The sequence below is a fragment of the Filicampus tigris genome, chromosome 11, assembly GCF_054856515.1.
Source record: "Filicampus tigris isolate MCC_2025a chromosome 11, RoL_Ftig_1.0, whole genome shotgun sequence".
Classification (NCBI taxonomy): domain Eukaryota; kingdom Metazoa; phylum Chordata; class Actinopteri; order Syngnathiformes; family Syngnathidae; genus Filicampus; species Filicampus tigris.
Genome location: NC_141227.1, coordinates 19,330,173 through 19,346,423, shown reverse-complemented (window position 1 = coordinate 19,346,423; position 16,251 = coordinate 19,330,173). Strand labels below are relative to the sequence as shown.

General features: G+C 42.1%; 1 protein-coding gene across 1 annotated transcript in view; it reads left to right on the top strand.

The window, feature by feature from the left end:
- Nucleotides 1–171: 171 nt before the first annotated feature.
- Nucleotides 172–16,251, top strand: part of LOC147140040 (serine protease HTRA1A-like) — a 29,112-nt gene continuing 13,032 nt past the window's right edge. The window contains exons 1-4 of the mRNA XM_086045584.1: nt 172–537; nt 3,076–3,611; nt 10,497–10,596; nt 12,439–12,643. Of these exons, the coding sequence (XP_085901710.1) occupies nt 3,161–3,611; nt 10,497–10,596; nt 12,439–12,643 (756 nt within the window). The 5' untranslated portion in view covers nt 172–537; nt 3,076–3,160. The remainder of the gene's footprint in view (nt 538–3,075; nt 3,612–10,496; nt 10,597–12,438; nt 12,644–16,251) is intronic.

Here is a 16,251-nt window from a genome sequence, read left to right as displayed (position 1 = left end):
ACAGTTGTCCTGCTCACAATTCTTGCCTCTTTTCGCGTAGATGTGCTGGTTGATGACCCACAATGCAGTGGGAAAAATGTCATTTGTGATTTGGTTTTGAAATATATATTGTTTTGTGACATCATTCCTGGAACATCTATGACAAACCTTGAAGGGTTTTTTTTTTTTAAAGGTGGCGAGCCGACGTCAGCCGGGATAAGCCCCAGCTCAGGATGGATGGACACCACCTTGCCTCCACATATTTATTCATCCTCGTCATACTCCCATTACTGCACCTTCATTTCTGTTCTCCTCACTACAGGTTTCATGTGGAAGCCGAAGACGCTTGTGTGGCTTCATGCATGGATTAATTAAAGCCCTTTAGACCGGGAGACATCACGAGGTGCCCAACCCCGCCCTGCCCTGGCCTGGGGTGTTGCTTACATTATGCACGCTTGAGGTCCTTTTCATCCACCTAACCTCGTCTGCTCCCTGTTTTGAGGTCCCCCTGACGTCTTTCTCTGAAATTAGTGACTTCTCCACTACTAATGACTTCAAGTAAGAAGACTCATGTTTCCGGCACAATTTTAGATACACACATGCAATCAAAGATGATTTTTGCTCACTGTTGTATTGACATTGCCAGGCAGGTATTATTTGGTCAAATGATACTAGCCTTTAAAAAAATGACTAGGAATACACCTCGTGACTTTTTTGTGGTGTTATCGGGGGAGACTCCCTCCAGAGCAGATGTTCACCTCGCCATGTTCGGAGTGCGAAAGAATGGCGCTTTCGTGAAGCCGCAACTGGCTAATTTAATCATAGCCCCCCCCCCCCCCGAAAAGCGAGGATAGCTAGCCACCCCATCGAGCAAGGGAGGAAAGAGGAGGGGAGAGGAGAAGCGGCAGTAAAACAGGCCAAAACTCAGTTGTTAGAGGGTAAAGCAGAGCAATAAACAGATTAATTGTATATTTGGTGTTGTTTACCCCAATAGGAGAGGGTATAAATAAGTCTTAAGTCGAGATAAGACTAAAGAGGTAGCTCCTCTAATTTGCGATGGTAGGGCATTTAATCAATGTAAGGCTCAGGATGGAACCTAAGGTACCACTAAGTGAGCAAGATAGGAAGGTGTTAAGCGTATTATTTTATATTTCATACGTAAGTAACGCAATCTTAAAATCACATCTCAGGTGGTTAGCAAGCCAGACGTTAATTTGGGCATCCAACAAAACTCAATGCAGCTCTGCTTACCTTTTGGCTTTGACATGATGTGTCAGACACGCTTGTGTGGCCGTCACTTAAAAGTGGCTCTAGATCTGCGAACCCAGTCTGGCTGCCAAGGCATGGTTGGCGAAAGGTATGTAGGGGCGGTGTTTTGTGAATTTGCCCACTTGTGACATCACAGTTGGGTACAAAGGGAAAGTTGCTTCTTCTTACAAAATATCGTCAGAATTATTTAAACACAACACAAAGGTCGCTTTTACAAGCTGTAGGCCTTCGACACACAATGAATGCCTTTTTTCATTCTTTTTTTTTTTTTCTTCCTCAAACCGTAATAAATGAGTCAGCACTGGCATCCGTGCAAACCTTACGGCCTAATGAGGATCAAGCAGCAGTGGAAAGTGCAAGTCTAATTTACGGCTTTACCGAAGAACACGGTACCGCGGCGTGGTACTAGGATTAAGGATTCGTTTATTTCTCCCACAAGCGTCCGTAAAACAAGTTTGAGGAGCGATTTGATCACATGACATACTTTTTTTTTTTTTTTTTACCAGGGTTGATATCCAGTAAACACCGTAGGTAGTCAATCTGGAGTCGTTAGACGCCTCGCGGCACAATGAAACCGACTGTGGCTTGTGCGGTTGTTTTTTTTTATGTCTCACACGGGTCAGGGCGTAGGGGGAACATGTCTGGCTTAAGAGACGAGCCCCCCTCCTTAACAAAGGGCCTCGGTCCTTGGGTTTAACACTGACATGCCTCTGTGTCCCAACAGGCCGAATAATTTTTTTTTTTTTTTTTTCATGTCAATGTGAACAGTATAATTCCTTCTTTTTTTTTTTCAAATCCTTTTTTTTCTCAAAACTAACAAGACTTATCATCTCACAATATACATTAGAGATATTTGATGGCACTTTTTTTCGGACTGTTACCGTTCTGAACAAAGACCTTTGTGTCGAACGGCTGCATTCTAGCGCCACCTACTGGCAAGGAAGACTTATTCAATGTCTTTTTTCTTTTCTTTTTTTTTTCTGCTTTAAGTATTGGTGGCCTTTATCGACATCCTTTACAAGCAGCTGGTACCTTGAAATAAGGCCGGTATCGGCCGATACTGATACCTGGTATCAGGAGACGGCCATCCCGAATAAACATTAATAATCATGCCCAAAGATGCACATTAGAAAATGAACCTACAGTCATTGCTTTCTGCAGGTGTAAAAAGCAGGATTGAAGGGGAATAACATTGAATAATGCGAAAGTACTTCCTGTTTTTGTTCGTTTACCCAGTGTCAAACTAATTAATGTGCCGCCATCCAGTGGTCGACAGTGGAATTACACCCAAAATAAACGAGCGGCCGAACAAAATAGCAACACAAAATAGTGGGACCCGGAACCCGCAGCGGTTTCACTGCATTGTATCAAGTAAATGTTACACTGTTACAAATTCATATTTGGTGAAGCATCCAGAGGTTTACATGCAAAGAGTGATTCTGATGAGGACACCAAATGTACTTTAGAATTTGGTGCTAGTCCAAATTACAACGTTCGTCTTGGTGGAGGTCTGTGATGTGTTGGATGCCATCCTTGGTTGGCTAGAATGCGTCACTTAGGCTCAGCCAATCAGAAGTTTTGTTGTGGTGAGGGAGAGAAAGAGAGAGAAAGAGAGACAATGAGAGAGAGAGAGCGAATGGGGGAGAGCGAGAGAGTGTGAGAGAGAGAGAGAGAGAGAGAATGGGGAGAGCGAGAATGGGGAGAGCGAGAGAGAGAGAGAGAGAGAGAGAGAGAGAGAGAGAGAGAGAGCGAGAGAGAGAGAGAGAGAACGTGGATGTGAGCCGGCGGAGCGTAAACTCAGCTGGAGTTTCCTTTCTCTCTCCTTAGTCCTCCTCAGCTCTCATCCGTCAACACTGCAAGCGCAGCACACCAAGTGGACTTCAGAGAAAAACTTTTCTCCCCCAGTTCAATCATGTTTTGGTTTCTGTGCGCCATTCTGGCTTTGGCGGCGGACGCGCAAAGCTCCAGCCGCTTCGTGGTGGGCTGCCCGGCGCGCTGCGACAAGTCCATGTGCCCCCGACCTCCATCGGCCGACTGCCCGGCGGGACAGACCCTCGACGTGTGCCAGTGCTGCCCGGTGTGCGCGTCCGGCGAGGGCGAGGCGTGCAGCGGCAGCGGCAAGCTCGGCGACCCGGTGTGCGGAGAGGGCCTGGAGTGCTCCGTGTCCGGCGGCGTAGGCTACACGGCCACCGTGCGCCGGAGGAGCAAGACGGGCATTTGCGCGTGCAAAGCCGTCGAGCCCGTTTGCGGCAGCGACGGAGTGTCCTACCGGAACATCTGCGAGCTGAAGAGGGTCAGCCGACGGGCGCAGAAGCTCCAGCAGCCGCCGGTCATCTTCATTCAGCGCGGGGCCTGCGGGAAAGGTAAACGGACTCTTCTTCGGCCACACTTATTGTTAGTAACCTACGGTCCGCGGGCCAAATGCGGCCCGGTCCGTTCCGTTCTTGAGTTCGGCCCACTGAGCATTTAAAATAAATGGTTTATTGTAAATGAAAAAAATATTAGTAAAAACAATACTTTTAGTAGTAAATAATTTAACTACTATGTATTATTATTCTATTATTAAAATAAACTATGTACATAAAATAATAGTAAAACGATATATTGGGAAATTCTTTTTAATACATTAATACAATAATGTGCATGGTTTTTATAAAAATAGAAATAAGTTAAAAGTTACATGAAATTCACATCAGTAAAAAATGAATACAAATATATTTGGTACATTAATTCTCTTTGTATTTAATTTAAATGATAAAATAAAAATGAGTACCATTACTTTATTAAGATATGTTTTCACATGAATGTTAAAATATTTGTGAATTTGTTTTTATTTTTTAAGTTAGCTCAAATTTTTAAAATGAGATTACATCAAAGTATCATAAAAAAATATTTATATAGAGTACAAAATAGATTACTAAAATGAGAAAAATATTTATTACTTGATTGGTCGATTTAGTATATTTGATCAACCCAAACACCAATTTCACACCTGGTCTATGTAAAATGCACGGTTTGTACTTTGTCAATTTTGTGACTTAATTGCCACTTGCACAGTCTAATGAGATCCAATACAAGTGCAATATACTAAAATGTGCAATTTTACTAAGATAAATAGATAAATATTGTACACGAGGTATGCTCTCAATTATATTTTGCACAAGTTTTCATTCAGAGCCATCTACAGCTTTTTCGTGTAATACTTGTAAACACATGAATTGGAATCTAACATAAACATAATCCTATAAATAATCACATTTCTTGAATCTGATCTCATTAGACTGTGAAGGCATACTTTGGTCACAATGTCACATAATAAACAAATTCAACTACGATGTGGCTCGAGCGACGAAAACCACGCTCAAATGTCCTCGGAGTGACGTTCCGCCGTATCATTTCCCTTCTTTAAATACACACAAAAGGCTGTCGAGCGTGACCTCATAAATGGCCGCTTGTGGTTTGAAGTGGAGTCAGTGACACGCAGTGCCAGCTTGTCGTGGTTAGAACAACAAGCTCCTATTCTGTTGTGTTGCCACACGTTCTTCCAGTGCGCCCTTTCAACTTTTGACTTTGTGGATGAAGTCGTGATGTAATGCTTGACGCTCGCGCTCTCACCATGCGGCGCTCATGTGGACTTCATCCGCCTTATCAAAAACACACTGGCTGCGAGAGAGTAAATTACCCGAGCAGATGGGAATGTTATTCTATATAAAATGGTGGACCTGCACTCCATTAAGATGTCATGTGAAAAGCATTTTTATCCTAATCAGGGGAGCTCCAAACTCAAACTTACTCATCAAAAGTGTATTGTATCTGCATGTTTAATTTAAATGCTTAAAGTGCATTATTTGTGTGTTGCTACTGAAATGTATATGTTTATTTGCTAACTGGGTGGTATGATGCCTCTACACATTTACCTGCCTTTATCAATTGAGAATAAGAGGATGTTATTATTCAGTGCATTAATAAGGTCTATTTTACTGTTGAATGCAGGACACGCAAGTACACATGTACGGTATAAATGTATTTGGTAATATTCAGTGCAACCTGCACCATGTTCCTTTTTTTGTCATACAGAGCACACTGTGAAAATCACTCTGCTCGTGTTGTCTGTTCCTTCCTTTTCGGAATTAGGGCCGCTAGTCGCCTTAGTCGCTCGAGCCGCTAAATATAGCAACCAAATCGCTAAGTTGCCAACACTCACTGTGTCTTTGTAAATTAGCACCTCTCCATTCGCCGCCATCTTGTTAGATAGATTATTAATCAGAAGTAGAACGCAGGTTGGTTTCACCAAAATCACTTATTTTGAACCACAAAGCGCAGAAAACAAGCTTTTGGTGAAAAGATATATTTAATGCACAACAGTGACTTTTATGCTAATAGTTTTTGCTTTAGTGGTGCCTCAAACATGTGAACAGTCCTTTTCTTTCATACCAGTCGCAACATGTGCTTTTGATGGTAAAATGTGTCTATAAATATTCACCAGTGTAACAATTTTACACTTGACGAACTTTACAAACTATTTGCGCACGATTTAGTGGTAGGTGTAGTAGTAGTAGTAGTAGTATTTACTAGTGTGTGCGCGGGTTTGTGCGTACCTTGCATGTGTGTGCGCGCGTGTGTAAATATATATACATTACGTCATCAGCTCTACTTCTACTTTCTACATCTAAATACTTTTTTGTGACACTCTTTGTAGTGGATTAAACGTGACATACACTGATCAATCACAAGCTGCTGGTAACAGTTGAATATCCAGAGGTACGCCATGTTGTATTGTTTTGATACACGGTGCGCTCATCCAAAAGATACTCAATGCTGCCATCTGCTGGCCATACTTATGTGTTTTATTTATTTATTTATTTATTTTAAATTTCCTAGCTTAATGATCAAACCAGAGGTGGCCAAGATTTTTACCAGCGCATTCCCATAAAAAATGTAGTTGTGGACAATTGCTGTCGCAACTCGTTAGGGTTCCTGTTGACGACATTTCACGTCAACGGCGCTCAAAGCGTTAACTGCGCGAAGCTGCGTGCGTCTGTGAAAACACAAAAACAAAGTCTAGCCCACCCCTGTGCAGATATACTCCGCGCCTCGTGCCAGACTTGCAAATTCATTTTTGATTTCTATCCACTTATGAAAAAGTCCTAGGTTGGTTTAAAAAAAAAAAAGAAGACATTCACATGAAAAAAAATCAGATACGTCACACTGGGCAAAACGTTGAATATGTTATAGTGACAAAAAAAGTCAAAGTACCTCTAATCATGTCATGACATTTTGGGATGCAGATGGTAGTCATGTTCAATTGACGTCAAGATTATGAAGTTATCCTCGGAAAAATCTCTTCACTGAAAGGGGTGCCTGCTACCAAAACGTTTACGAACCCCTCCACTCGAGTGCTTTCACATGTTTGCAGATTTCACGAAACTGCCCTGACATCGCATTCTCGACTAGATGTCTGAAGCAGGCGCACTTGAATGGCGAACATCCAACACCTGTTGTCTCCCACAGCGTTTGAACGTAGCCAAGGCCGCTCGGTCGTCGCTCTCCTTTCCGTCTGCGTCTCCTTCTCAAGCTCTGCCGCTGCCCTCAAACCGTAAATCACGCTCACTAGTCACATGACGGAACGTCTGCCTTTGATTGGAAGCCGCCGTCCCTCCTCGGGCAGACGACGCGGAGGAAAACACAAAATTAGCAACCCGTCGTTTCGGGGAGGAGGTTGACACGCACATCAAAAAGGCGTGCGGGCGCAGCGGTTCGGGCGGCCCGTCGTTTGTTTGTCACTCATGAGCGAGAGGAACGCTATGGTCTCGCAGGCTAGCCTGTGGCTAGCGCTACGGCTTTATGCGACGCTCCCGCAGCGAGAATTTCCACATATGCAGTGAAACGTGGAACGTTTTGTTTGGCAGCGGAAGAAAAACACGGGCCGTCATTGCCGCTGCTCCCTCTCTGCAGATGTTCACGTTGAAAGGGAGCTTTAAAGTAAAGCAGGACAGTCTTGAACCAAACGAACCCCTTTTTACTCTCTCTATTAAGGTGCTCGGCAATGGGCCCACATTTAAAAAAAAAAAAAAAAGTGATCTCACTTTATGTCAGGGTGTTAATGTAAACTCCTAAAAGTGTTGCTTTTGGCAGGACAACGAGGCCAAACGCTGCTCCGCCCCCCCCCCCCCCCCTTGAGGATTAACATTCGCTTTAAATTGGCCAACTTAGCTTTTACACACATTTTAAACGCATTATGATGAAGAATGACGGTGATGTTGAGTGAGGAAACTGGGCAAGGGAGCGTGGCGCTAAAGTCCAGACGCCGCAAATATTTTCGACACAACGGCTGAAAATGCCAACATGAGGAATTTGTTTTGGATCTCGTTGCACGCGGAGGACGTGCAGCGCTCCCAATAATCACAAACGCTGCTTTATTTGGAGCCGATTCCACGGCTCGATGATGCTACACGATGACCTCCATGACTTCTTCCATCCTTCTCTGTTTTGCGCTGCCTGTGTCTGAAGAGGAAAACCTCTCGTGAGGATCCATGTTTGTGCGGGAAAGGGGTGCTCCTCAAAATTTGTCACAGAGGAAAGGAGGGATGGATGGATGGAAGGATGTGAAGATGGGTGACGAATGGACAGAGGGGGGACACTGGATGGGAGGAATCCAAAGATGAATCGATTGATGAATGGGTGAAAATTGAGGGAAGGAGGGAAGTAAATAAGGAGGGATGAAAAAGATGGTAGATTACAGGACCGATGGATGGCGGGTGATGAATGATTATGAATAGGCTCAAGTCAAAAATGAATGGGGGTATAGAAATAAGGATGGATGGATGGATGGATGGAAAGAGGGAAGAAAATGAGGATGGCTGAAAGGACAGTGACGGATGGGTGGATTAAAGGATGAGTGGATAATGAATGGCAAGCATGAAAGATGTCAGGGTGAATTGAAGGATGGATGAGAATAAGGATGGGTCAGTTGAAAGACTGGCGGGTAATGAATGAGAGGATGGCAAAGATGGATGGATTGAAGGATAAGTGACTGAAGGGCAGATGGATGGAGGGTGCACTGTTAAACCTAACAGTACATCTTATTGAAAATGTTGAACGTCGGTTGTACAAGATGCTGTGTCATCAGTAGGTCAATGAGAAGTCAGTGTTCAAGCACTTTGAAGCGAAAGCCCGTTTACCATTGTTCTCATTCATTTTGAGTAGTAATGTTTAAGCAAAACTTGACTCACTGGCGTTATACATATAAGAATACATATCTGAGTTTTTTGTCAAATCCAATAGTCTTTTAATACTTAGAGGGGAAGTCAACCCAAACATAACACACTAGTTGAAATAAGGCATTCTGATAAATATTGCGTTTGTGGAATAAGAGTTAATCCACCCGATTTTAGCCATGTCAGGGGGCGGCCATTTTGTCACTTCTGTTGACTGAAAATGACATCACAACTGCTAAAGGCTCAGGTAACGACCAATCATGGCTCAGCTTCAGAAAACAGGTCAGCCGTGATTGGTCCTTACCTGAGCCCTGAGCATCTGTGATGTCATTTTCAGTCGACAGAAGTGACAAAATGGCCGCCCCCCTGACATGGCTAAAAACAGGTGGTTTTTGCTGCTTAACTCATATTCCACAAACGCAATATTTATCAGAATGCCTTGTTTCCACTAGTGTTGCTGCATAGAAAATCTTCTTGAAAAAAATATGTTTAGGTTAACTTCTGTTTGAAGTTGTTTGAGGTGGTGTGAACTTGAACCATTGCAATTGGTTTCCTCAAACTGTTTGAGTTGAACTGACTCAGCAGGTTTTACAGTGTGGATAATAAAAGATGGATGGGCGGAGTGAATAAAGGACGTATAGATGAGTGGAATGAGGGGAGAAAAGAAGGAAGGAAGGAAAGTTTTTCTGACATAAAAGATGGACAAATTTATTGGGAAGGAAAAATCGATGAATGATAGGAAGAAAAACGTGTTGGCACATTGATGGATGGACAAATTGATTTAAAGGAAGGAAGGAAGGATGGATGGATAATAAAATAGATAATAAAATAATTTTATTAATAAATTTTCCCTCTTCATTATTGCGATTGCGATTTAATATGCGATTATTTTTCCAAGGACATCTTCCCATGTGTTTTTTAACAGTCACAAACAATAAATTAATCCGGATTACAATGAACAATATCAGATTTATTAGACGGAAATTGTTTTGGTCTTGAAGGTATATAGATGGGTGCCTGCTGAAAATTGTCACTCTTTTGTGTCACTTTATTGAAAAAAGTCTCTCGTCAGGTACAAAATGCTGCTGCCCAAGTGCTGACTAGAAATAGGAGACCGCATGAAAAAAAAAAATTCTTCTTGCATTGGCATTTCATTTCAAATTCCAATTCCAAGCTTGTGCTGCCAGGGCGGACGGATCAGCGAGTTCATCCGAACATATAATTGTGTAGTCAGGTGAGAGTGATTTAGTGATCATAAAAAATAAAAAAATAATAATAATTTCCTCCCTCTTTAGCCCCACGCTATTTTTGTTAAATTATCACCCTTCATAACAACATTACCTCCGTGCTTTCAAGTGCAACTTCCTGGGAGGCTTTGGACTCCAAATGGTCTCCTCCAGGAGCCGTAATGACTGATATTTGCAAATCAAAGCGGCTCGTTACGTGGCAACGCTTTTTGAGGGGATCGCTGCTAAAAGTGTCGAGTGGGTACAGATCTTAATTACCAGGTGTTACCTCGCAACGTTTCCTGACTTGCCCAGCGCTGCGTGCGTAGTAAATGACTGCTTTCTTGGTGGGCTGGCATGGGATGGTAGTGGGATGTGTGTGTGTGTGTGGGTGTGTGCGTGTGTGTGTGAGGGTTACTAGAAGAAATGTAGAATATTTAAAAGCAAGGTGGTGAGATAACTGTGAAGGTGAAGGTTAGGAATGTCAGGGTTGTGTGCGTGGGTGAGTGGATTGTGTGCGTGTTCTTTTTGTGAGAGAATGTGTGAGTGTGTGAGAATACGCCGTCAGTCTGCGGGTCTTTGTTGTATTTCCGTTTATGTGTGTGACTGTGCGATGTGTGTCAGACCTGAGCGAGACAGTCTGCACCGCACTAAAACTGTCATTCCCTCCCTTCTTATGACAAAGACAAGTTGTTTGTATTCTTACGTCACTTAGCGTGTCGGTTTTTGACTTGTGTTTATGTGTAATTGTCTCATATCCAACGAGTGTGTGTGTGTGTGTGTGTGCCCTACTTTGCATTTCCAGCTCAGGACAACCCAGACAGCCCGAGACACAAGTACAACTTCATTGCCGACGTGGTGGAGAAAATTGCGCCAGCTGTGGTTCACATTGAGCTCTACCGCAAGTAAGAAGCAAGCACCTGTGTGTGTGTGTGTTTTCTTTTCTGTGTGCGTGTGGGTGTGCGCTCTCAAATTTACAGCCCACCTGTGTACTCAAGCACCCGGTCCCCAGAATGCAGTGCGCTTTTCTATCCAAACATTTTTGTCTTTTTCCTCATTCGCCTTCCTGCTTCCTGTTTTGGGTCACCTGTGTCGCCCGCCTCCACCTGTAGCTCCTCTCGGCGTTGTTTGTTGCGCGGCGATGTGTCTCCAGTCTGAGTCATCCCTCTCGAATCTGTCTCTCATTTAAAGCGCCGCTGTTTTTGTTTGACTTGACACCGGCGTTGCAAAGGGGAGGTTTTCTGGTTGATGTCCAGGAAATTTCCGCAAACTTTCCACTGGGAATCTTTTCTGGGTTTATTTATTTAGTTTTGCAATAAGCAGACATGCGTGCAAACAAATGTGCATTACAAAAGGGATATATTTGAAGTTAATAGTAGAAACTATAAATGAAAAACTTAAGTTACATATGTAAGATGTCCCTCAGGGCTCACTGGTCAGTACCCTTCTGTTTATCATTTGCATGTTTCATTGCAAATTTGTTCTACTGTCATTTATAAACACTGTAATTTTTAGCTGTTCTGTATAAACTGGCAAAGAATGAAGGGACGGATTTAGATTGGCTCGAAAATTTGCCGGCTTTCCAATGAAGTGTCAGAGGCGGGATGGCATCTGTGTGTAAGGAAGGGTGTTCATTATGACACTCACATCTCCCACCCTGTTTATGTGGAAAATAGAACATATTGTTATGCCCCCTTACACATTGGAGCTCTATGCCATCTTTTTTCCAAAATGAGCGGTTGAGGGTTTTGCCTTGAGGTTGATCTCAAAATTTTCAGACATCCTATTAGAGGCAGAACGTCACAACCATTTTGTCGATTTTAGCAACGTCTTTAAGCAATTGTCACAGTCCCATGACGCTGCCACACATCTTTATATCTCAATGGGGCAAGCCAAAACGGCTGCCTGAAAGTGGATTTATGCCGAATACATTCTGGCTCAACTGGTAGTTTTTTTGTTATTATTGTTATTAAGAATGTAATTAATTTTTACACTTTTTATTAAACTAAAAGTTCCATTATTTGCAATTGAAATTTAGATTTTATTTCTTTCTGTGATTTACCTGTCCTGTTGTCTCTTGGGAACCGCAAAAGGTTTCCTGGGTCAGTTTTATTTATTTTTTTCAATGCATCAGGAATGGGAAAAAAAAAAACAATAAAATGGGTTACATATTATTAATACAGTAATTCCATTCGGAACCAATTCGATCAATATTTAGCACATCTGTCGCAGATCATGCTTTAACAAGGGTAATTAATTCGTTTGTCAGTAAAAAATGCACGGTAACATAAGCTAACCTTTACTGTTTTTACAACAAACATTTCAGTAGCTATAGTGGATGGACAAAATAAAATAAACAGCATGCAAAGAGTATTGAAATTATGTTTAGAGTGCAAATATATGAAAAGGACCATTTCAATTGAATATATTGATTAAACTTATTCAGCCTAGCATAAGATTTCACGCTGAAAAAACACGCAAAATGGGTGGGTCAGGTTGCCACAACATAAATGTAGATCAAAAAAGCTACGCCTTTTATGCGTGTTTTAAAAAAATTTTTAATTACTATTATTATTTTTAGTGCGGATGTTTGTTTTTCTCTGTGTGCCCTGCGATTGGCTGGCAACCAATTCAGGGTGTCCCCCGCCTACTGCCCGAAGACAGCTGAGATAGGCTCCAGCACGCACTCCCGCAACCCTTGTGAGGATAAGCGGTATAGATAATGGATGGATTCTTATTTTTTTAAGGATGACGTACTCCAAGCGCGAGGTGGCCGTAGCCAGCGGCTCAGGCTTCATGGTGGCCGATGACGGCCAGATCGTAACCAACGCGCACGTGGTGGCCAACAAGCACCGCGTCAAGGTGGAGCTCAAGAGCGGCGCCATCTACGATGCCAAAATCAAGGACGTGGACGAGCGTTCCGACATCGCCCTCATCAAGATTGAGGCACCGGTGAGTAGTTAGTGCACTTTCATAATTGGGTCATTCTACTGGAACGTGGTGAACCCACATATATGTTTTTGAAACATTGCCAGTGCTATTGCGAACAGTCAATGCAAAATCCCATTGACAGGCTAATAGAAAGTTAGCATCGAGTTCCAGGAGTGATATTCCTTCAATTAATGAGTATTCGAACACAAACGGTAATATAGCAGTACTCTAAGTCATATATTCTTCCATATATGTGAAAAACAAGTTACATTGATAAAGCGCAATAAAAACATTCTTCTTCTACTTTGTGCTCCATACGTGTGTGGCTCCACACTGCCCCTCAGAGGCACACATGCACACTGCAGGAACAGCCAATATTTCTTTTTATTTATATACAGTATATATTTTAATTGCTATTATTTTAATATGCTATAATTTTTCTCACCTACTATTTTATTTCTGGTTGTTCTTTCAAGTAAGAGTTTTGAATGAATACTAAGTTTTAAATACTGCTTGAAATCAGTGAATAATTGTGTTCATTAATCGTGATTTCAATATCAATCAAAGTAATGGTGATTATAATTTTTTCCATAATCACCTTGCCCTAGTGCTTAGAACTGTGTAGACGTTTTCGACACAGTGCCTGGTTTTTCTCAGTAGACCGTAAAAGATTATGTTCCAGACCTCCACACCAATGCATCATGTGATTATGACCATAGAAGCTTGAGTTTCACGTGCAGGATTCTCAAAGCCCCACTTTTGTGCCCCATTCAACTAAATCAACGCGTGGTCTCGCTAGTGTGTCGTTCCTCATTTTAACTGCATGGGTGGTTGTCTGCTGGTGGTAAATCACAATAATACCGACGGAGGAAAGTGAGAATGCAGGTACAGTCCAAAAGAAGTAGAGGGCGTTTTTATAGGATTAGCATTAGCTTCTTTTTGGTTGGGTCTCACTCGTTAGGATGAATGTATTCCTGGTATTTAGCAGCAAACTGTATTTTCTTCACTAGAAACATTAGTTAGTGAGATTTTGGGCTATGAGACGAAGTGGCATCAGAACCACAGTAGCAATTTTGTCATCTGAAACATACATTTTTACAAGCCTAATTTGATTAAAAATGTATCAGTAGGAACTGCAACTGTGTCGGGCTGTCAATATCAAAGAGTGCCGAGTCATTTATGCCTATTACACTGCCTTTGTAAAGAAGTCGGACGGCTCTTGTCAGCCAATGCGGGGCCGCTCACTTAGCGGCCAGCTGCTAACCACTAGCCGCTAACCACAAGGAACAAAAGCCGCATTATACAATGTTAGCGTAATTATGAGTTTTTTTATCATCCTTAATTAGTGATCAAACATGATTGGGATGACGTGTTGATGTTGATGGCATCAGTTTGTGACGGCATATTACACTTAAACTGGGCTCCAACTATCCAATTCCCAGTCAGGAAGTCAGCTGCCCCGCCACCACGCGCAGCAATGAACAACTTAGAAATAAAAACAAATCAAGGCACTGATGTCCATGTATTTGGGAAAATGTTATTTTTACGTTGGCCTTCTCACCATGTTACCGTCATGAATAGCATGAATGACTGCTTGTTTGGCTATCTTGATTTGTCTTCCATGCACAACAAATAAACAGGTACGCGGCAGAAAAAACATCCTTGAGCATTTTTTTTTTTTTTAATCCAGGTACTCCAAGTACTGGCGTAATCGTTTCACCCCTAGTGCTTAGCAATTAGCATGTCTGCCTCACAGTTGTGAGGTTAATGAGGACAAGCACGATATAAAATGAAAGGATACATGTTGACGAGTGTTTCTGTAAACACTGAAGACAAATTAGAGTCTTGGGTGAACCTAACATGTTTTTTGGAAGCTCTAAAAGCCACACAAGCGCAGCGGCAAAACATGCAAATTCAGCACAGGAAGGCCACATGCCAACACTCGAACCCAGTAGTTGTTCTGAGGCGGCAGCGCTTAACCACTCATCCAGCGTAATGTCACAGGCTTACACTTGCTGGTGGGAAAAAAGAGCATTAAAACAACAACACATCGACTGCGCTCGCTCTCACTATCTGTCTGTGTTTATCTCTCCGTCTGCTGGACGCGAGGCATTTACGCGACATGCTAAAGCCTACATGCAGGAATGCATGGCAGCAGGCCAAGGTGTTCTGCGGGGTGCACACGTACCCATTTTTAACATCTTAACCAATTTTTCTTTTAAATGTGAGAGATCCTGCTCATGACGGGGAAATAAAATGTTTTATGTGACCTGTAAGAGGCAGCACAGTGCCACAGGGCAGCCAGAAATATAACGAATAACAAAGAGTAGTCTTGGAAGAAGGAATTGAAGATGCTAGGCTAACTGTTAGCTTGTTTGGTAACGTCATTGCAGTTGCCAGCTTCAAGTCTGTTCCTGATTGGCTGTTGCGTTTCAGAAGAGATCATTTAGTTGTGAAGTTGTGTAAAATCTTGAACACGGTCGGACAATTTTGATAGAAATGGTACCAAATCTCAAGTATAGGGACACTTTAGTTGGAAATTACACATTTTAAGCAAACAAACTAATTCAGTTTTACAAAATGTTCAGCCTGGGTATATTTTTGGGGGAAATTGTACAAAATGTGGTCAATTGTACATTGTTACACACAAGCGAGAATTTAGTTGGAAACTGCAAAAAATGTTAAGCACAAGGGAACATTTAGTTGAAAATTTTAAGTATGTTTGAGAAACAAGTTAAAAATTATACAAAATATGAAGCATGGGGTAATTATAAAAAAAATGAAATCCTGAGCATAATTCAGTCTGAAATTGTACAAAATCTCAAATGGAGGGGACAAATTAGTAAGAAATTGTACATAATGTTAAACATGAGGGAGGAAAAAATCAGAAGGCAATTGTACGAAATGTCCAGCACAGGGGAGATTTTGGTTAGAAATTGGGCGAAACGTTGAGCATCACAATTGGGCCGTGACATTTGAGTGTCGTCTTCTTCTGTGACAGAGTGGCTTTGTTGTTTTTCTGGCTGGTTTGTTGTTAGTTTTTCGCCGCCTTGTCCTGTAATGAAGGCGAGCAGCGTGTAGCAGAAGCGCTTGATGACAGGCTTTTCCCTCTGGGGGCTTTCCTGCTTGGGTCGTCTTGCATCAGACGCCGTGCCGCTGCCTCAGCGTTGTCATTATATTTGTTTTTGTTGTGGAACGCGACGAAGATGAAGATGGTGGTGGTGTCCTCGCTGATGCCAGAGAGAATTGAAATTGCATTTGACTGTTGTTGCATTCCATTGCATGACTTAACTAGTCACAAAACAGGCGGGCCGCTTACCGTGTTTTAAGGCACATAACTATCGTGTGATGAGACTGAAGCATATTTCATACATGCACATTTCTCCATTTGTTTCGCACTTCTATACCAGAAGTTCACAATAAGAAATAATGTAATGTTTTGAATAAAACCAAAACGCTTTGACTCCTCACCGATACAGAGTACCAATACCTCTAGTACTTTTGATTTTAAAAAATAATTAAAAAGACATTTGGAACAAAATAGAAATACAGTTACAAAAATAGAATTGAACTAAAAACTGGGAAATACATAAATAAAGAATAAAACATACACCTAAATATTACTTTTA